This window comes from Trachinotus anak, unplaced genomic scaffold, assembly GCF_046630095.1.
Source record: "Trachinotus anak isolate AG129_WGS33_773 ecotype Australia unplaced genomic scaffold, CSIRO_AGI_Tana_v1 ptg000014l, whole genome shotgun sequence".
Taxonomy (NCBI): domain Eukaryota; kingdom Metazoa; phylum Chordata; class Actinopteri; order Carangiformes; family Carangidae; genus Trachinotus; species Trachinotus anak.
Genome location: NW_027273865.1, coordinates 4,902,501 through 4,924,743, shown reverse-complemented (window position 1 = coordinate 4,924,743; position 22,243 = coordinate 4,902,501). Strand labels below are relative to the sequence as shown.

The 22,243-nt window shown below is 42.7% G+C and overlaps 1 protein-coding gene across 3 annotated transcripts in view; it reads left to right on the top strand.

Moving 5' to 3' along the window:
- The window catches only part of mark4b (MAP/microtubule affinity-regulating kinase 4b), a 60,201-nt gene that overhangs the window by 8,661 nt on the left and 29,297 nt on the right, over window positions 1-22,243 (top strand). For all 3 annotated transcript variants that reach the window (XM_071497244.1, XM_071497246.1, XM_071497245.1), the window contains exons 3-4: window positions 12,138-12,335; window positions 14,622-14,675. In XM_071497244.1, the coding sequence (XP_071353345.1) occupies window positions 12,138-12,335; window positions 14,622-14,675 (252 nt within the window). The remainder of the gene's footprint in view (window positions 1-12,137; window positions 12,336-14,621; window positions 14,676-22,243) is intronic.

The following is a 22,243-nucleotide window of genomic DNA, read 5'->3' as shown; positions in this document are numbered from 1 at the left end:
AGCAGGTTTTGGTAGACTGTCATCACGCTTCACACGCAGTCCTCCTGTGCAGGCAGCTGTTATTACTGACATATTTGGTGCATTCACTTTCAGTTTTATTTCCTGTGTGTTTCTTAACCCATCAGATGTCATTCAGGGAATGATACTGTATTCTTAGGTCTCATCTGAGCATGTTCTTTTGGTTAGAACTGGGTTATTACCAATGGAAATGATGGACAAAGCTACAGAAATAATACCCAGGCTGTAAGGGTAGTTTTTCTAAATGTGTCGGGTGTAAAACTGTGTCTTGCATTTGTTGTTTTGTTGTGTCTTCTAAAAGTGTATCTGGGAGCATGCAGTGACACAGGGTTTGGCAAACAGATCGGCGTAGAAAGCAGAATCAGTCTGTGCAGCGACAGCGAGAGAAACCGAGGTCTGGCCATGGAGTGACTCAGCTCTTTAATCCGCTGCTGTCGATCCAAACAGAATAAATCTGACCCTTCCTCAGCCTGGACTGATGATCACAGCCCTGCGGTGAATGATATGCTGAGTAATGTGGCAGATCTCCAGAGGCGAACAGAGAGCATTTGTGTGTGTGTGTGTGTGTTTGGAGTTGTGTACTGTCAAGACTGAGGAATCCAGTTACACTTTGCATACTGGGGCCAGATAATGTCAGACTGGAGGAGGGGGGCTGCTTTTAACCCACAGTGTCGGGTAGTTGTCCTCCTCAGCTTCCTCCCTCAGGCTCATGTTGTTAATAATATTTAGATGTTACTCATCATGTCAGTCGACATAAGTTAAGAAACTGATGAAGATTTTTGTTTTTCCCTTAAGTTATAATTTGTAACTTTTTCACGTTAAAATGTCTAAAATGACTAGACCTATGTTTTACATATATGTACATATATGTAGAGAAATTACTACTGGTTTTAATCCCCTGGTCCGTTTGTTATCTGTGGATAATAATCTTGGATCATAAATGATCAGGGAAACAATCGAAACAAACGTTAACTGCAGACTCAGCTCCCAGCCCCTACCTGACGTCCTGTGTCCACCGTACAGTGAAACACTAACTTTAAATGTGAAATGTTGCTACTGGTTATAATCACTGGGTCTCTTTATTTCTGAGAGGAGGAGACCTTTGTAGATAATTCAGCTCCAGGTAAAAACCTCCTGAACAACTGACACTGAAGGAAGTCAAACTGGGAGGAGCTTACAGCAGTGGTGGTAAGGACAACAACTCCCGTGACCCCACACTATTGTGACGTCACCCAACGCTGTCTTTTTGATTGTTTTGATTGAGAGACCCCCTTGTGGCAGAGGATACATACTGAGAGTTTAACTATACTTCAAAATTTTCCACAGAGAGAGTAATAGACTCAACAACAGGAGCATCATGTTGTAAAAAATAGTGGCACTTAATCATTAGTTATTTTTCAGAAGGACGTCTTGTTGTGGATTACAAATGTACTCACAAGACAAAATCATCTGGAGTTAATTTTCAAATGGGATGTTGAATGACAGAGACAGTCAGACAGTAAGATGTGAGCGTCCACAGGGTGATCGTTGTCATAAGTTTGCAAATTCAAGTTCCTTTGATGATGAATTAAACCCTAAAAACTGCAGTTAACAGATGAAGGAGATTGTTAGCACGAAAAGTGGAAAAACCTGACCCTGACCCTGACCCTGGCAATTATCATGTTTTTACATGAACTGAGAGTTTATGTGTTTTAGAGCCAGTGTCCTGAACTGAAGGCCCAAGAAACTCATTCCAAAGCAATGTTAGATTTTCAAACGTGCCAAACTGCTAACCTCCTCGGTGTAATGATGGAGTCAGACGAGTCTGCGTTGAGTCACAGTCCTGAAAAGTAGAGTTTGCTTTGCTGCTGGTGCTGTATTTGGCACATGAGACAGAAGGTTAAGATTCAGCTTCCAGTGAGAACAACACGACTCAGCCGGCCCTGGGGAAATATACAGTAGAAGTCAGCGAGAGCAGCCGCGCAGCAGAACTGCTCTGACTCACAGTCTGGCTCTTGGTTCCTGGTGGGAGTTTGAATGAGTCTGGCAGAAGCTGAAGAACGTCCATCAGCTGCTGTGTTGTTTTATTTAAAAATGTTTCCCCATAAAAAACGAATGTGGCCTCCGCAATTACAGAAGAAGAAATGTTAGTGATGTTTTGTTTAATTATCGGACATTTAAATTCTCCACCAGGGCTGGAGGGCAGCTCATGTCAAATACTCACAGTGTAAAACTGTGTAATTCCAGCTCACAGCTTTTGTACTCGCGTATGTCATTTGCACCTCTTCTAAAAGAAAGCCACTTTGATTCGCAGCCTTTTCACTGTTAATTACTCTAAAACTCACACATATCTCAGTCCAATGTGACCTTCATCTATTCAACATGCTCTTCTTGCTGCCATTGAACCTCCTCTGCCATCTCACGCTGCAGAAAGAATACGTAAAAATACATATACTCTGTCAATAATTAAAGTCTTGTGACAAGAGTAAAGCAGAGTGGTGGTTAATGATGGTGGAGACTCTTTCTGTTGCATCAGCGCTGAAATGTGTGCATACACTTTTGGCTAGAATTTGTGAACTGGCTTACTCCTGTCTTCTTTAAAAAATGGTTGGTGTATTTTTTAAAATTTCTAATTGTTATGTTATTATAATTTTGGTGGTAACATATCTTCTGGTCTACACTGCCTACTTCCAGTATATTATGGGATATGAGATCTGTCTATATAAGAAATTCACGACACTCCACTCTGGTTAACCCGACCCCCGAGAAAGACCCTGTTGTGGTCGAAACTGGTCGGCGTTCTTTTCCCTTATTTTGGGATTTTTTTTATTACATATTTTACTCTGATTTGCTCTAACAGAATATTTATTTAACTATATCCTTGGCTCCAGCAGCTTCCCTTTGTCTTAATTAACCATTTCAGCTTAAAGAGCACTTTGCATCCACCTGGAGATTCACAACGACATCACCATGAGCCCTCGGTGCTTCTCTTTGTAAGGTTTTGGTTTTGTGGGGAGACTAATAATCAATATTAAAATAATATCAATCAGGCTGAACACTTTACACTTTACAGCAAGGTCTTATGCCCCAGAGATTCACTCTGACAGCCAATTTTCTGTGCGATGATGTTTTATAATTATCTCTCCGGCTTCTATTTGTTCCTGTGGATGATACTGGGTTGTAATGGTTTGCAGATTCATTCAAAGGCTTTATGTTATCAATCAGACCAAAATTACACAATTATCTAAGTTCGACTAATATCCAGGACTTTTTCCGGTAAGAACTGATGCACATTACTGGAAACCTGTGCAGCAGATAAACATTAAACACAGTGGCTAATGGCCAGTCAACAGTTTTCCTCATGTGGAATGAAATGCTTTATGCTTTGCAAAAAATCCTCAACACATGACAGTTGGAGGCCAAGTGAGGCCTCGGCAGCTGAAGGGGAGTCGGCTCCACAGTATCACGCAGCCTGTCTGTCACGGCCACCGACATGTTTTTCTGGCAGCTCCCTCTTCCTCGTTGAGCCTGCCAGGAAACGCACGCTGAGGGCTGCAGCGCAACATGTGACATGTCTGCTGTCATCACTGTGACATTTCTGTCTGCAGGACAGGAAGTGACGCAGGATAAGTTCATGCAACTTCCCCCCGTACTTGACACACGCTCCTTGATGGATGACGGAGATGTGAGGAGTTGATACAGGTTGACTGAGCAGTTTGAAGGGTTAGCAGGAGGAAGGATCTGTTGTGCGGATTGATGAAGCAAATGTGTCAAATGTGCACTGGCTCTATTCAACATCTACAGTATGTTTTTGTGGGATTCATAGAGCTTGACAGCGGAGAATAACCAGAGAGAGGGAGGTCAGACTTAAACGTTGGACACTATTGTTGCATTAGAGGCATCTTCCACTGCCGGGCTACCGTGAAGTCAGCAGGGAGCCTCTCCAGAGTGGTTTTGATTTTCAGAAGAATCTAATTATAGGCTGGTATGTACAGCTGGTGTGGAGCAGCGTTTCCACTATAAAGCCCTTTCGCCTTTTTCACATGTTCTCCAGTCCACATGTATCTGCTCTTTTACTTTGAGAACCTAAACTTTTGCCTCCATTTCACATGATCAACACCAAGAATAGACCTTTGACTTTGCTAGCTACTGCTCTGGGACCGGATCATTTTAATCTCCTGACCTTCCCAAGAAGACAGACATCACTGGCTGCATCTCCATTTTCATTATCTTTGAAACTTTCTTTTCTGTCTCGATTGTGTTTTTGTGCAGAGTGTTACCTCCGGCTGGAAGATGGATGAGTGTGAAACTCATGACATCAAAGCAACATGTTATGTAGTCATGTTAGTCAAATGAGCCACTAGGATAACTCGTCTTTTTCTATCTCCAACAGTGTTATCTCTTGTGTTGTGTTGTGTTGTGGAGACAGTGTGTCTGCTGGTGTGTGATAGAGGAGGTGTGTGTCAGGGCCAGTGATACATCAGTATCACTGCCACAAGGCCGAGAGCCACAGCAGCTAGAGAGGAAGAGGAAACTGGACACACACTGTGTGTTTGTGTGTGTGTGTTAGCAGATGTTACGCCATTCCTCTGCTGGGGACCAACGTCACACATCCTGTCTTTACTCAATACCTCTCTCCCAACACACGCTCAGACCTCCAGTGCATCCAGGCTGCAGCAGCAGGGCGTGGTCCTTTGTTTGGCAACATGTTTGTGTTCGTCACATGATGAGTCTCGACGCAGCAGTAGTCTTCCACTCCCCCAGCTTCATTTGGAACGACAATAACAGAGCGAGGAAGAGAGAGAATCACATTTGCATCTTACATTATCAGCATCGAGCTGACGCTTGCATGCAGAGTTATTTCTGAGTCCAATAGCAGAATAAGCAATGATTTCTCCATTAAAAAGAACTTGTATCATGACTGCAAGTGACAAGATGGAATATTCCTGTATCTTTAAAATATCCACACATGGCAGAGAAGCAGCATGTAAAGAGATTAAAAAGCAAAGATGACAAAGCTGTTTTTCAATCTGTGAAATTAAAATTATTGTAGGTTCATAAAATCATATGTTTAAAGTACTAAAGAAAAGGGGAATTGGATTCAAATTAGGCACATATTCACAGCGGAGGACTGTATCACAAGATGCATCTGTATCATTCATCCATTTATATGCAGTTTTATTAAGGCGTGCGCCCACACAGACCGGCACAGATGGGAGATAGCTGCTGTGCTGTAGAACAGCTGATGGAATGCCAGATATGCAAACATGCACGCCACCACAATGCCAACACTTATTCTTTTATACCAAGGAGGATGTGAAAAGGTAGAGTGGTTTCTCATGATTTGTAGCTCCACCTCATGATATCTCTGTGATATCCCTAAAGGGGTTTTTCCTTTTCTTAGATCTCATGTATGATGGGACCAGACTGCTGCAGATCCACCATAAAAAAAAAAAAAAAGTGTCAGATAAATTAATTTCATATTTGAAAGCTACAGATCATTCCAGCGGTGCATGTTATCATCATCGTTATCTTCCTGGATGGTGAGTTGTTGAGAGTTTGTGATGTTTTATACCAAAGAAAGCAAAATGTATAAGAGAGGGGGAAGCTCTGACATTGAGGGGTCTGGACAGAGCGCTCGTTCACTGCTGGTTACTGACCAGACCAGAGGAGACCCAGACACACCTGCACCTGACTGCAGAGGAGCAGCCATCTGCAGTGCCTGAATTCAGTCAAGCTGCTCTTTCTTATCCTTTGCATCGTCCATTTATGTCTTGCAGCTTTGAGAAACAGTAAGCCACATACAGTGCAACAGCTTTAAACTTTAATATCACCATTCCCCCTGTCTTCGCTTTGTTTTCAATCACGAGCAACATAAATGGCTGAAACTTGTCTTTAGGGCTCTTATTTTGGAGGAAAACTTAACTGACCCATTTTAGCTTGTTATTGAAATATCAAAGGAAGGACAGACAAAGTCTCTAGCTATTTTGCTTACACATGATCATGACCAACACCCTGCAGACATGTCAACACAACAACAGGCTGATAGTCACAGCTTGTACTGTGGCTGCAGACAAGTTAGCTTTTGTTGCTGCAGATTTGAATCTGAAAAACTGAACCTGCTGTTTTTAATGGTGCATTTGTCACATTGACTTAATGTGTCTGTACAAAAGTTGGGACATGTTGACATAAGGACAGAGTGTACTGCCATTCCTATCAGCCACATGAGAATTTAAAGGAAAGAAACTACTTATTAACTTTTTTTAGTGGATGAAAAGAGACAGCGTGACAACAGTATTGCAGAGTAAATTGATATAGATGGATTCCCTGAAAATTGGGTTCATGCTGTTAATGGCTTGTCATAAAACTCAGCACACATAAAATATAAACTTCACTCTGACATCAGCTCCTCTCTTTATAACCATAGTCATGCCTGAAATAAGAGTCAAAAAACATAGACTGAATAAAGATGATGCAGCCTCTGTGACGTGACCCAGAGGCTTCTGAAGAGCGATTTTGAAGCTCAAAGTGGGCTGCTCCACTGTTGCCATCTTGGCAGTAGCTGACTCCGCCTAACTCCCAGCTAATCCATAAATGGGCAAAAAGGTGGGGCGTGCATGGAGCCAAGAATTTGGGGCATGCTGGTTTGTTGCAAGCGTAAGCTGACACATCTGTCACTCATAGAGGCCACGCCCTCAATTATGCAGAACTTTAAGCTTTAATAAAATGTAAACAGGTGAGTTACATAAAAATTCATCCCCGTTCAGTTGTCATGAAGGAGAAAATTAGCTACAGAGACCAAAGCCGTTGTTTGTACCAGGCTGTAAACATGTTAATCTCTACAGTGTAGTTGAGTATTTTAACCTGAGAGTCTATGGGGACTGAATCACTTTTGGAACCAGACACATATGGTCATTTTTCAACCCTGGAGGTTGCTGCTTGCTTCACAATGAATCAAATATCCATTTTTTATCTTCCACACTAAAGGATTATACAAATATGTTGATATTCTGTGAATATTTATTGAATAGTCAAAAGGTGCGCGGAATGCAGATGGTGAAGTCGTGATTACATTAATGAGGATATTTAAATTAGTAGCGATTTTCATTTTGTCACAACCTAGTGCAACAAAACGAGTCCCAAAACTAGTACTTTCCCTAAACTATTAACTCAAGAATCAGAATCAGAATCAGAATTGGTTTTATTACCAAGTATGTTTCCACATACAAGGAATTTGTGCTGGTGATTGGTGCAATTGGGGATCAGGGGGGATCAGTGACAGTGGGGCTCTTTAGCCTTGTTGATAAGGCTGATAGCAGACGGGAAGAAGCTGTTTTTGTGGCGAGAGGTTTTGGTCCTGAAGGACCGCAGCCTCCTGCCAGAGGGGAGTGACTCAAAGAGTTTGTGTCCAGGGTGGGAGGAGTCAGCTACAATCTTCCCTGCATGCTTCAGAGTCCTTGAGGCGTACAGGTCCTGGAGGGATGGTAGATTGCAGCCAATCACCTTCTCAGCAGAGTGGATGATATGCTGCAGTCTGTTATTGTCCTTCTCCGTGGCAGCAGCGTACCAGATGGTGATGGAGGAGGTGAGGATGGACTCAGTGATGGAGGTGTAGAAGTTCACCATCATAGTCCTTGGCAGGTTGAACTTCTTCAACTGCCTCAGGAAATACATCCTCTGCTGAGCTTTCTTGATGAGGGAGCTGATGTTCAGCTCCCACTTAATGTCCTGTGTAATGGTGGTTCCCAAGAAGCGGAAATGCTCCATCTGGGTCATACATAACTAAACCTGAGACTAATTCCCTCTCTCTCCTCCTCTGAAGACAAGTCCCAAACCTTTACTAGTGCACACGTGAACAGTACAAGTTTCAACCAGGCTGCAAAGGTTTTCTCAGCATCAGAAAACAACGAGGGAGACCACACACAGTCTGTACACACTGATAAATATTTTAACTAGCTGAATGACAAAAGTGGAATAGGGTGTGTCTGTCAGCTGGTCAGTATGTATGCAGTGTCTGCGTGAGGATTACGTGTATGAATGTGAAACACACAATACAGAACAGAGGAGAATGTAAGTCAGCAGGCTCGGGGAAGAGAAGGAGAGGATGTTGCTGGTCTGCATTACAGCCCCCTGAGCCCAGCCCGCTCAGGTGTGTCGCAGCCCTGACAAGGTCTCAGCTCCACCCATCAATTTCCTGGAACAAACAGGCACAACCAAAAACAGAAGGACAAAATAGGGCTACCTCTGTGTCCGTCACAGTTTTTACGTAACCATGCTGCCCTGGATTCAAAATCCAATCAGGACTTTTTTATAACGGCTTAAAATATGACATGTAAATACAGATTTACACAACACTGAGGGGCTAGGTAGTTAAATGACAACCAATATTAACTGTACGCTGTAGATTAAATATAATTACTGTAGTTTTACAGTAATAACAGTATGGTAATATGAGATGTGTTCAGCCTGCTTCACCAGCAGCAGAGAGCAGTGGGAGATGCTGTGAGATGGGGGACATCGACACAGAGAATTGGATTGCTTTCAGTTTGCAAGGACAAGGTGCAGCTTGTTTGTTGAATGTGCAAAGCCCACGATGCACACCCCCACCCCTCCCTCACAGATACACACACACACACACACCTATAACCGTCCACCAGCCCTCCATCTATCCTCTTTACCAAATGTCACCCTACATGTGTAACGATGTGGGGGTCAAAAACCTCTGCCTGCCCCAGTCTGCTGACGATGGAGGCACTTCACCCAACCACATACACATACTCACACACACACACACACACACACACACACACACACACACACAAACACACAAACAAACACACACACTGGCTCACATAGAGGCCCCCTCTTGAATGAAACTGCGTAGTAATCAGAAGGAGTGAGCAAATCGATGGCCTGCACTCCTTGAAAAAAGGAGTATGTGGAATGGGGGCAGGGGATCTGTGGGGGGAGGGGAGGGGGGCAGCATGAAGCTCAAATTTATGTGAGGTCGCTGAAAATGAAGATAGTGGGGCGAGACAAAAGAGAGGGCGGGTCCAGGCACAGAGAGGAGAACGGAGGGAAGGGAGGCAAATTGATCCTTCTGGGGGAGGGGACCAGCCAGGGGAATAAAGAGAGGGGTGAGTAAATTGGGGGGGGGGGGGGGGGGGGGGGGGGTTTGAGGGTGAGGAGGAGGTGAAAATTGAAGGTGGAGGAAATGAATTGGACAAGGAAGATATTCTGCTAGGTGGCTGTAAAGCACCTTGGAATACCTCTACAATCCCTTTAACACTTCCTCCTAAACTCGTCAGTGGTTAGTTTACTGTCTCATTGTTCTACATGAGATTTTCAGTTTCCATCTTCAGTGCTTTGTTTCTGTTTCAAGCTCAGAAATAACAACGGTTCAACCCTGAACAGCTGATACATGTGGTCAACTTCATATTTAGCGTTGAAATATTGAAAGCTGAAGTAGATGTTGTCTGTTTCCTGCTGAGCTGAGACAAACTGCAGTCACAAAATGAATCATTGTCACCACACAGTCGAAGCTGAACTGTTCGTTTTCAGAAAACCAAAACATTTTCATAAGCAATGAACTGTGACATGACTCAGACCTGCTGTAAGTGTTTGTAACACAATGTGTGTGGCTGCAGATGTTGTAGACACTTTCCTTCATCTAGTTTTTCTGAGTGATAGACCTCTGTTGCCACATGATGGCTCTAATCTATTTAGTGTAACTTGAGCTCGGTTGTTCATAGGAAAACTGTGATGGGCAAATAATGTTAATGTATTTTGGAAAAAGAAAGGCTGGTGAAGGGCTGAAGAAAAGGATGAGTAGATATGAAAGGCAGCACGAGACTGGAGAGATTGGGAGCGTGAGGTAGGACGACGTGTTAAAGGTCATGAGCTGGACTCAAAATGTGATTGTCAGGCTTATGTGTTCTAGTTTGTTACGTGTCATTTTGGCCTATTTCAGAATTACCTTATTGGACAGATTTCAGGTGGTGTCTCTCAAGCATTTTTTTCATGGTTTATTTGGTCCAATTAAAATGATGCTAGGCCCTCTCAGGGTACATTATATAACAAACCTGAACGCCCCAACGTGCACCTCACAGTTTTCACTGGGGATATTAGCTATTTGTGAGTTCAGGTGCCTTTTACATCCCCTTGTTCACTTCTGATTTGGCAGTGACAGCCTCAATGACAGAAATCTACAGAAGCAACATTATTGACAGTTCTGTGATGGATTAGAGCAGAGAAAACAAACTGTAGGTGTGATTACACCTGGTGAAACTGTCAGATATTGAGTTGCTAAAAATAGTGAGAAGCGGCGTCATCAGTCACCTTTGCAGGGATGAGTGAATGTTGCCAGATGATGTCTGTCTTATCACTCATGAACTGCCCTCCACAGCACAGACCGCCGCAGCGCTGCCATTTTTCTGTCTTATCTTGTGAAAGTGGGCGGATGTTGGCAAACAAGACGGTTAAAAACAGATTTAGAATAATACTGTTTGTTTTCATGGCAGCGAGGCCTGAAGTGAACTGACGTCTGTCTGTGAGACTCTGACGCTTCCTGTTCCTTTGTATTTTCTTGTTCCTAATGTCATCCCCACTACAGATGAAAAGTTCAGGCTAGATTTCTTTTCCGCTCAGTGCTCAGAGGAGAGCAGATGGGGGGTGGGGGGTAGGGGGGATTAGAGTTTGATGTTTATGCTGCGAGACCGCAGACCTCGCTTGATCTAAAAGGTTGAGGTAGGGTCATGCTGGGCGTCTCAGTTCACAGATATTTTTGTGAAGTGAAGTGTTCAAGGAAAACAAATAACGACTAACGGCAGGAGTTTAATTCTTGTGGATGTTTATTGATGGTTATTGTAATGTTAATATTGTAAATTATGGATGCAGCATTTTGTCCAATAAAATAAAGATTTCGATAATGATGAGATTATATAACACATCTGTTTCTGAGGGTAATTATGTAATAAAGTCATTTTTACTTCTAATGAAGTTAACCATAGGATAATGTCCTGTCTACCGAAATGAAATCAAGATTTGAAATCAAGATCAAGAAGAGACTATGCAGATTCTCAGGCGCTCTGCTGCTATCACTACATCCTTTTGATTTTTGTAGGCACTCGGGGACGAAGTACCTCTTTAGGTAAAAGTCTGTGAATGCAGATTGAGAATGAAATAAAGTGCCAAGTTGTCATTTGTAATTTCACATCAGTTATTTGTTTCTATGATCCTGCTGTTTTGGCCCCTGATCACCTCTGGGATCTGTGAGGAGGCAGTGGTTTAGTGTTAGTTTGGGAGTGTTGGTTAAGTTCAGGACAGACCAGTCACCACCTCACATCGTCCAGCCACAGCAACACGCCTGACACCAGTGACCTCACCGCCACACATGAATGTGAGGAATGCCGACTGTGAGGGGTAGAGAGGAGATTCATAGGTGGCCTGGTTACTCTCGCTTTTCACCTTTGGGTGTTTGGTACCAGGCTACAGTCACATGACTACAGGACCACAGTCAAGGTTACATTTGGTCGTCTGATGTCATAAGATACAGTCATAGTAGGGAAGGGGTCATTGGGCCCCCACTTTACGCCCCTGGCCCACACCCATTTTAAGTCACAGATCTCTGTCTCCTGGTTTCAGTGATTGTCTTTCACTCCAAGACAAGACGACTACAGATCATCCTGCGATGGCCTCACAGCAGCAGCGACGGCTGTCATTAACGTAGTAATGATTACTGGGTGCTCAGGGGGTCGGAACGTCAGCTTGTTCACAGGTGTTGTGGCCATTGAAAGATGGTCTCTAAGCTGCTATTAATTGATCAGAATAGTTGAAGATTAATTTTAAGGCCTTGATACCGTTATTATGTTTTTCTATTCAAGCGAAGGGGAAACTGGTCTGCTCTATATTTTTCATTGAAAGTCCTATATTTTCTCAAGCTTTAAGGTTTGGAGTGAAGGAAGCTCTTCTTAACTTATTATATTTGTTTCATGTTTTCTTTTATTTCCTATAAACCAGCTTTAGTTCAATATAGGAGAAAGAATGAGTTTTACTGAACATAAATGTAAATTTACAGTACAATGCCCAGCAAAAGGCCCAGTGTTCAGTTTTACTGATGGATCATCTCTCTCTCTCCTCAGCACACCTCCCTGTCGGCCAGCCGCTCAGAGAAGGGTACCGGATGGTCAAGCCGCTCGCTGGGCGCCCGATGTCGTAACTCCATCGCCTTGTGTTCAGATGAGCAGCCGCACATCGGAAACTACCGGCTGCTCAAAACCATCGGCAAGGGCAACTTCGCCAAGGTCAAACTGGCACGGCACATACTGACTGGCAGAGAGGTGAGTTAAAAGAAGCGAGAAGGTAGGAGACGGTGTCCTGCAAGAGCTGGTCAGGACTACACGTTAGCAAAGTATCAGTAAAGTCTTAAAGCATGTTGGGACTGATGAGGCTGAAGAAAAAGAAACGTCTCCTGGGTGAACCCTGTGACTCAGCCCACAGATGGAGTTTTAAAGGTCTTTTCCTACGAGTTCAGAGCACCTTCTGTTAGCTTTTACAGTCAGCCAAAACCGTCTGGTCTCACAGCACAGTCAAGGCCTTAAACTGTGGAAGAGAGACATTCACGTTCTTCTGCTGTGTAGGTGTATGGCTGTGTGTGTGTTGAAATACACTGCAGTCTTTCTTCTTGTAAAAACCTGACCTACATTAGCAGAGTTGATAACTCCATCAGACTCGGTGGAAAGTTCATGTGCCCGCCGCTGGCTGGGTCATGTGAGAGCTGTTGCGTTCTGCCCTCATAAAGCAGAAGACGCTCTTATATTGGTGGTTTACAGTGGGAGTCCGACGCAGTCTTTGACCAGGTCACCACATGTTGTGAAGCCATGTTGGTTGGATCTCAGCTTCAGTTTACAGGACATGGTCTAACACACTGTCCTCACTACAGTGTGGTTTGATTGGCTGGTGTTATCTTATGTCACTTTAAATGAGGGATAGTGCTAAGGTTACCATATTTTCCGCACTATAGGGCGCACTGGATTATAAGGCGCACTGTCAATGAATGGTCTATTTTCGAACTTTTTTCATATATAAAGCGCACCGGACTATAAGGCGCATTAAGCGAAACAAAACTGTCAGATAAGTCAGTCAAACTTTATTAAACGCGTTCACAATAACTCCCAACCTTGTTCAGTTGTAACACGTAAAAAAAACACAGTCTGATACCGCTAAATCAAACGTTAGCGTATTCACAATAACTCTCGAAATTGTTCAGTTATAACACGTAAAATACAACACAATACACTCACTTTTTCAGCTCATTCCTCGTATGTATTACTCCGCGACACTCCTGACTACGATAGCCGTAATGCTGCAAGCGGTGCGGCTTTGTAGTTTACCAAAGTCGTACTAAAACATTTTGACAGAGCGCCATGAGCGCCATGTACCACACAAAATCGCTTCGAGGTCAGTAAACTCAACCAGAATTTATCCATATATAAGGCGCTCCGGATTATAAGGCGCACTGTCGTTTTTTTGAGAAAATTATAGGCTTTTAAGTGCGCCTTATGAAAATACGGTAATACTAAAAATGTGTTTTATTACAATGCCTGATTTATATAGTTCAGAAATTAGACTCCTCACCAGAGCACATTGCTCAGCAGCTACTCTGATAAAGTAGTTCATAATAAATTCAGTTAGAGCTGATTAGTTAACTGATTCAAAAAATGATCAGCAACTGTTGGTATAAATTTATTGTTTAAAGTCACTTTTCATATAAAAATACCAAACTTTAATTTGAGCTTTTGTAAAATTATTTTCCTCATCTTAACTTGGAGTAAACTGAATACATTTGTTTTTTAGACAGGCGCTTGTTATGATGAGACATCTGATGACATCATCTTGGGCTATAGGAAGTAGAAATGTGCATCTCTCGGTACTTTTTTGACATTTTATAAACCAAACCATGAATCAAGAAAATAATCTGCGGATTAAATGATAATGAACATAACTGTGAGTTGCTTAAAAGGAGCTATTTGTAAGTTTTGCTAATGCTACATAGCTGACGTTAGTATTAAGCTGTTTACTCACCAGTCTAAAAGAAGCATTGCGAGTTCATCAAACTTCCCTCGCCAACAGCTGTCTCCAGCAGTGGAAGGCAACACTAATGTTAACACGCCTTTCTTCTACTGAAGTTAGCATGCTAACCAGCTAGCCCCGCCCTGTTTCATCACTCTCTGGTAGTGATTCAGTGCAGCCTCCAGTCTGTCCTGAAGACAAAGCGCTGCTCAGAGGTTGTAACCTCTTGTCTTGTCAACACAATGAAGGCTGAAGCTGTTGTCAAGCAACAATCACCACCACATGCTCCCAGCAAGGAACCACGTTTGGCAGCAGAGAAAACTTAAAAAAAGGCATCTTTAAAATTCCTCTGCTCGAGTTTATTTACTATATATTAACCTTTTGTACAGTGAAAACCATGTCTGTGCAATAACCCAGGAATAAATGAACACAAACTTCTTGTGTTTAGTTTCTGTTGAGATTTTGTCTAATGACCTTCTGTGTGTGTGGAGTTAATATGTGGCCTCTGTGAGATTGTTATTGTTCATTTGTTTTTCTGCTGTGTGTCCTCACAGGTTGCAATAAAGATCATCGATAAAACACAACTCAACCCAACCAGCCTACAGAAGGTGAGTGGCGTCTTACTGTATGTGTTTGTGTACGTGTGCAGACTGGTGTGTGTCAATGTGTTGCAATGTGTTGTTTTGCCTCACTTTGTAACCCTCAGGTGACCCTTGCATGCAGCAGTTGTCTGAACTTTGACCTTTTGCTCGGCATGAAACTTAATGTCACTGGCTGCAGGTTAAGAGCTGTGCAGACTCTGCATCACCTCAGGGAGGATTTGTTAAGGAATGAGCAGAAGTGGTGCAGTGAAAATGCCCCAGTTTGATAAAAGGCCTCGTCTGTGCAGTTTGAGGGATGATTGAAATCTGTTTCATGCAGACGGACCAAGAAGCTGCTGAAGCATTGAGCTCTGCTTTGTGTCCGTATAATATAACCATCATTTTTCCACTCAGTCCTCTGGAACTAACCAGGTTAGAGGCTTAGACTGATGTACGTCACTGTGTGCTCGTCTAGTGACATCTAGGGTCCTGTATTAACTACGTGTATTGCATTCATGGCTTAATGAGATTAAGCTCTCTCCTGCCTGAACTTGGCCTGCTGCGGCTATTTGTGTGTGCATGTGTGATGTGTGTGTTCATTGACAGCGATCTAATGAAACAAAATTGAGTGTGAAACATCGCCTCGGGCCTGCGATCTGTTTTTCAAGCCTTTAGAGTCGCAACGTTTTCTCATCCAGCTTTGTTGGTGGAGTATTCACCTCTGAAAATAAAGCAGTGTTAAAAGGTCGGTGGCTGTTTATTAGGTTTTTTATCTTTCTTTTTTTCAATGCTGTCACTGCAGCCTCACCTCTCTGATAGCCGAGGAAAAGTAGTAAATCTTTAATCATTCAGTGGAAAACATGGTTGTGTAACCAGCATGTACAGCTAAATCATTTCATAAAACTCTAGCATCTTCCAAAGAACAAGGCCAAACTGAGCTAAATTGAGAGTGATTCAGTTTAGTTCACCTGTGTGTGTGTGTGTGTGTGTGTGTGTGTAGGAACCAAAACACTTGTCACATAGTTTATATAATATATGTTATATGAACATATATGAATATATGTTCAGCATTCATAATTCACATCACATCATATTAGTCACATCCTAGAAGAGTTATGAGTGATCATTATGAAAAAAGCTTCTTCATATATATAATGAAAAGAAAATAGAGGAAAAAATCAAAGGTTTTCATTTTACAGTGATATAAACACAGTATCTGAAAGGTTCTTAACAGTTGTTGTTTTAATGGACTCTAAATCAAGAGTTTTGATAGTGTGCACTATAGTTTATCTGTGTGTGTGTGCTTTTTCACACATTTTTGTGTTTGCTCTGTGTCACTCAGAGAAGGTTTTAACCTGTGTGTGTGTGGTTCATACAAGTCAGTCGTTGTCCAGCGGCGGCTCTGCTGACCAAACACTGGTCTGACTGTCAAACTTTTTTTTTATCAGTATCTCGACCACAACAAATACACTCGCTCACATCATTGAGATCAATTCTGCATCTCTCACACACACACACACACACACACACACACACACACACACACACACACCTCGAGCCTATTGATGAATAGTCAGCTGGTTAGCTAACCCGTCTAGTCTGGGTTTTGACTCTATTGATAACAGTTGGGTTATTGATGCTGTCTCGCTCAGTGTGGTAGCTGGTTCATCTGACCTAGATACTGGTCAGGACGGCAAGTTTATCATGTTGCTTTCACATGTTCTGTTGGACAGATCTTAACATCGTATCACCTTTGTGAAATGAGATGGCAAAAAGATTAGTTTATCATATTCTGCTGTCAAAATTCAGTTTCTTTTAGTCAAGATCCTGGTTGTGTGGCTACAGTTTCCACATTTTAGAAGAGTATTACTGTATCTGGCTCCTCTGGTCCTTACATTCTGTTTTACCAGGAAATAAATCAGATAAAAGTCTGTGACTTTATACAATGTCTAACCTTAGTTAAGCTAATAGAGGCTAAAATACAGAAAGAGAAAGTTTTTCCCAACCAGACGTTGTCAGTCTGAGGTCTCAGCTCGGTGTGATGTCTGAATAAATGAATATTATTAAGTATAAACAGATTCAGATCCACTGAATATTACCTTCACACTAAATTTCTAATGTCTAACTAATGAAAACAGAGGATTTAGACTCATCATCGTAAAGAACCTTGAGGAACATTAAACATCCACCAGCCCTTGAGTTGCTTTTAGCTCTCGTGAGAAAGTAAACAAAGGTTGATGAGTGAGGGAAAACATCCTGATCACGCTCAGCAGAGGCTGAGAAATGGAAACCGTGGTTGTGTTGCAACATATTTCAACCCAGTGTGGATAGTTTTCAGATAGATCCTGACTGCTGCCATGCAACATTGCAAGAGTGGAAGCGTTCATCGCCAAGAGGCTGCACATCACAGCTCAGACAGACATCGACTGAAGCTGAACGTTCTGTATCGCAGAATAACGCCAGGACATAACTTCTCATCTTTTATAAACTACCGTGATCATGTCACCAAACCCTGTTCAGGTCTGTTTCACACCCGGTTAATATTGCATCAGAGTGTTATTGCCACCTGATAAACTACTGACTCTGTAACAGAGGTGAAGCTGAGGTGATGGACGCTCGTCTTTATCTTTGTGGGAACTCAGACCTGCTCATGCTGAACAGTGTGTGTGAGAATCACTGAGCATCATTTGCCGTGTGTGTGTGTGTGTGTGTGTGTGTGTGTGTGTGTGTGTGTGTGTGTGTGTGTGTGTGTGTGTGTGTGTGTGTGTGTGTGTGTGTGTGTGTGTATTCTGCAGCATGGTGGTGGTGTAGTGCTGCAGTGTCGGGGCTGGGGCTGCCAGTTGTGTCCTGTCTTGTCAGCATTATTGTGGTTGGTGTAGGACACCACACATGCTGCCAGGTGACACTGTCTCTCTCCATCTCTTTGTCTCTGTCTGTCACCTCCTCTCTCTCTGTGCCTTCCACTTTTTCCTCCAATCACTTTGTCTTATAACCTTCAAACTAAGGCTGAAATGAATGTTCAGTTTCATCATGTTACTATTAATATTATATTATTTGTTATTTCTCCTTTATTTGATTAATCAGTCCATTTCAGATTTAGTCTATAAACTGTTTCAAAATAAATACTAATTTCCCAAATACTTTTATAATTAATCATTATTGATTAATCTGTCAGACTGTGTTTCAGTTATTCAATAAATTCTTTAATTCAGTGAAACATAAACATATAGTTTAAAATTAAATTATTAAATGTCTTGTGTTGTCTGATCAAGAAACAGTCCAAATATATAAAACTCTAAACCACAGAACAGCTGTATTATGGTATTTTCACAGCAGAAACAGTAAATATTCGGCAGTTTCTCTCAACTGATTAATCATTAAAAATATTTGTCAGTTAATTTTCTGATCATCATCATGTCAGCACTGCTACAAACCGTTTCAGCTTCATCACCATCTGAGCCACAAGTCTGAGAGCAAAAACAAACATATTTATGAAAATATAATAGAATTAATCGAAAGGTATTTCCTGATTCAAATTCCTCTGCTCGTTTTGGTTTTATTACCATCAGCTGATCTTTCCTAATGTGGTCTCTGTATGAAAGCTGACACTGAAGAGTGTTTACCCAACATTCATCAGTCCTCTGTCTTTCATGGAAGATTGATTCATGTGCTTCAGCGTACCCAATGGAAGTGCACATAATTCGCATTTTCATTTCCATAGCACTAATATTCAGAAGAAGTAATAGTCACAGTTGGGTTGAAATAGAAACACACAGTAGAGTTTCTCTAGTCCTGTGTACAGGAGCTCGCTCCTCTTCTTCACACTCTGGTGTGCCTCAGTCTAGATTCTGTCAACTTCTTCCCTGTGCTGAAGCTTTATGCTCTCTCTCTCTCTCTCTCTCTCTCTCTCTCTCTCTCTCTCTCTCTCTCTCTCTCTCTCTCTCTCTCTCTCTCTCTCTCTCTCTCTCGCTCTCTCTCTCTCTCTCCCCTCATCTGCTCTTCTTTTCGTCCCATTTTCTCTCCTCTCTCCCCAGGCGTTGCGTTGCAGTAGTGGCTCTACTGTAATCACAGCTGTACTCTACACCGTCTGTCGCTCCCCAGGATGCTGGAACTGTCAGGTCTCAGACTTTTAAAACTGCTGGCTCATAAAGCACAGTCAGTGCTGTCGGTGCCGAGCTCCCTGCTTCACTGAGGTGCAGTAGGTTGTTTGATGTATCGGGCTTTGAAATAGTGTGTAAACCTGCAATAATGACATATAACAGCAGATCAGCAGGTCTACACATCAAAATTAAATTAACATATCTGCCTAAACTCTGTTACTCTTGAGTAACATTTACATCTGGTAAAGTGTAGTTACAGTGGAAAAAAAACAATATTCTCTTGTTGCACACACAGGCTACTGTATGTGGTGCAGATCTTTGCCAGTGCTGAGAATTTTTCCAAATTGCAAAGCCACACCTTCTGTAAACAGTTTGTTCTTAGCTATGATTTGCCTTTGGGTATGGCTTGTCCTGGAAAAGAGTATTTCAAAGAGCTGGAAATCCTGATGTAAGACTGTCATTCTCACACCTGAACTCAGCAACAGAGTTATAGACATTAGATATTATAGATCACAGACAGAAAAAAACCCTCTGTCCACTGAATCTTAGCCACATCTCTTTGTAGGTTCTTGTCAATTCCTAAAACAGCTGTAATAAAATGCTGTATGGCTGTAGTAGCAGCATTCAGGACCAAGTGGGGTTTTTTGTGCCCTCTTCCCCTGTGGTGTGTGTTGTCAGATAATCTGCCAGACTATGCAGGGCCCCATCAAAGCCCGGTGTTACTTTGAGAACAGCACATTTTTGTAGGCAGCCATGCCAAATGTATGTGTGTGTGCGTGCAGGACAGCGTTTGGGCCACCATCTAATGCTATGAAGTGTGTTTTGTCCCTCAACCAGGCCCCCTCAGCTAGGAGCTGAATTCCAGACAGGCGAACAAAAGGGACGGCCGAGTTGGGGTGGGGGTGCGATGGGGTCTTGCCAGTGAGGCAGGGACCCTGAGAAAGACGAGATACAGAGCAGAACCGGAGAGAACAGACAGAGTGTGTGTGTGTGTGTGTGTGTGTGTGTGTGTGTGTATGTGTAGGCCTACGTGAATGATAACAGGCGGATAACCTCACAGCACGACATACTCTGTGCTCTGCCTTTTGTATGCACGTGTAATGCCATTTTCTGCAGTGCTATTGTCCCTGTGTGGGTGTCTGTGCATAATCATATCGTTGTCGCTGGGCGCATTGTTGTTATTGTGCCGGTGTGTAAAGGGAATAATTAGACAATAAAAGGACAAGAGGGCGGACAGAGGCAGAGCAGAAGGTTTTCACACAACAACGAGAATACAAGAAGAGAAGAGAGTCTTGGTCTGTGTTTATCCTGCTTACTCCTCCTTGTTTAGCCAGCATCTATAAAACTGCACTCTCTTATTTAATCAAGCTGAGTCAGGCCTTTTACGGTGTGGGTCAAACTGCCAGAGAAATGAGACCAAATTTAAACTCCAGCTCTTCATTAATGATTCAGCTCCTCTCGTCGTCAGGCCTGGGGGCTCCAGTTACCGCTGTACATTCAGGGAACGGAGGGATTCATATAGCGGCTGTTTTATATGGATGACATGGGAGGGCAGCGCTCCCAGCAACAAGAAACAAAAAGAGAAACAGGGTCAAAAGTCTATTCAAATGTTCACAGAGCAGAGGCAAATCCCTGAGTGATGTTACTCATTAGAGGCTCTCAAAACATTCGGTGGGACGCTGACACTTTGCTCCATCGCTGTTTGACTTTAACGCTGCCAGAGACGCATCAGCAGGAGCTGAAGTGGCTCACAGGCTGTTGGATTTTCCTCTGATCTGTGTTCAAATACATGTGTGAAATGTCTCTGGCAGTAGAAGAAGATGATTTCTTTATCCACTCCATAATTCCGATTTCTCACAGAAGATTTCGTGATGAGGTGGTAATAAGGTAAAAATAATCTCACAGTGGAACTTCAAACCTGTTTGATTCAGGTGTAGGTGTAGGTGTATCTTAGCTATGGTGTAACTTATACATAAAGCCTCTGTAGCTACACTGTCACCCCTTAATGCACAAGTCTTCATTTATGTGAAGGCCACCAACTAACTAACATTTAGTCTTTTAATCCAACCAGACCAGTGCTGCACATTTAAACAAACTAAAATCAAGATCGCAGTACGACTAAGTGCACTATCTGAATCATAGGAGCTGGAATTTATTTGATAAAGGTCAAATGTGTCACAACATTGTTGTGCATTGTTAGCATTATAAGTGTCGTGGTGCTACAGAGATGCCCCCTACAAATCATCATCATCTTCTTGAATGAAAATGAAATGCAAAAATGATCATCCCAGCTGAAGTCGTGACTCACAATCGCAAATCTGTTAAAAAAATTAGCAATGTGATTTTTTTTTTCTTTCAACTCCAGTTAATGTTGAACAGACAGAGTGTGTGTGTGTGTGTGTGTGTGTGTGTGTGTGTGTGTGTGTGTATGTACATATATCTACACATATGTGTATGTATTACATTAAAACTGGTAACTCATTTCAGTGTTGGGTCTGAGTGGTGTAAACTGACTGAAGAGAGACAAAACCACAGTAATGTACTGAGAGCTGGACTATTCTCATTCATAGTTAATAGACACAGACACAGACACAGACACACACACACACACACAGAGGGTTATTCACAGGAGGCACTCTGACGTGGGAGTAGAGAAAGAGGGCTGTGTGTTCATTTGTCTCTCTCATTCTGTCTTTCTTTGTCTTTGACTCTCTTCTCCTTTTTCCTCTGAATTTCTCTGGTCTCGTGATCGGCTGCCTCTGAGAAGTGGAAGTGTGTTGTGTGGAGAGCTGTAGTGTGTTTGACTGTGTGTGTGCAGTGGGGATGTGAAGGAGCTGGGTATTTAAACATGTGAGCCAGACAAGCATTATCACTTCCTCATTTCTCCATTTCAACATCTTTGTTTTCTCCATGCCCCTCTCTCTCTCTCTCTCTCTCTCTCTCTCTCTCTCTCTCTCTCTCTCTCTCTCTCTCTCTCTCTCTCTCTCTCTCTCTCCCTCCCTCCCTCCCTCTCTCTCTCTCTCTCTCTCTCTCTCTCTCTCTCTCTCTCTCTCTCTCTCTCTCTCTCTCTCTCTCTCTCTCTCTCTCTCTCTCTCTCTCTCTCTCTCTCTCTCTCTCTCTCTCTCCTCCCTCCCTCCCTCCCCACTCTGTGTATCTGAAGGAGAGGCCTGAATAAACAGGTCAAAGGTCGACAGACTGGCAGGCCAGACACATGAATCAAACCCATGCAGTACCACTCTGGAAGTGAGCGGTGAGGGCTCTGACTCTGGACAGCTGATTACTAATTCCTGTCACGGGGAGACAGACACAGAGAGGATGGAAATGTTCAGAAAGGGAAAGGGAAGGGAAGAGGAGCAGTTTTCTAAACACACAATGAAATTAAGTCGACCCATAATCCTGTAAAACACACAAACGGATTTTGAGATACGAGGACCACACACTACAGCTGCAGTGTGTCCGTAGGTTTTGTGTGTGTCTCTGTGTGTGCAGCTCCTG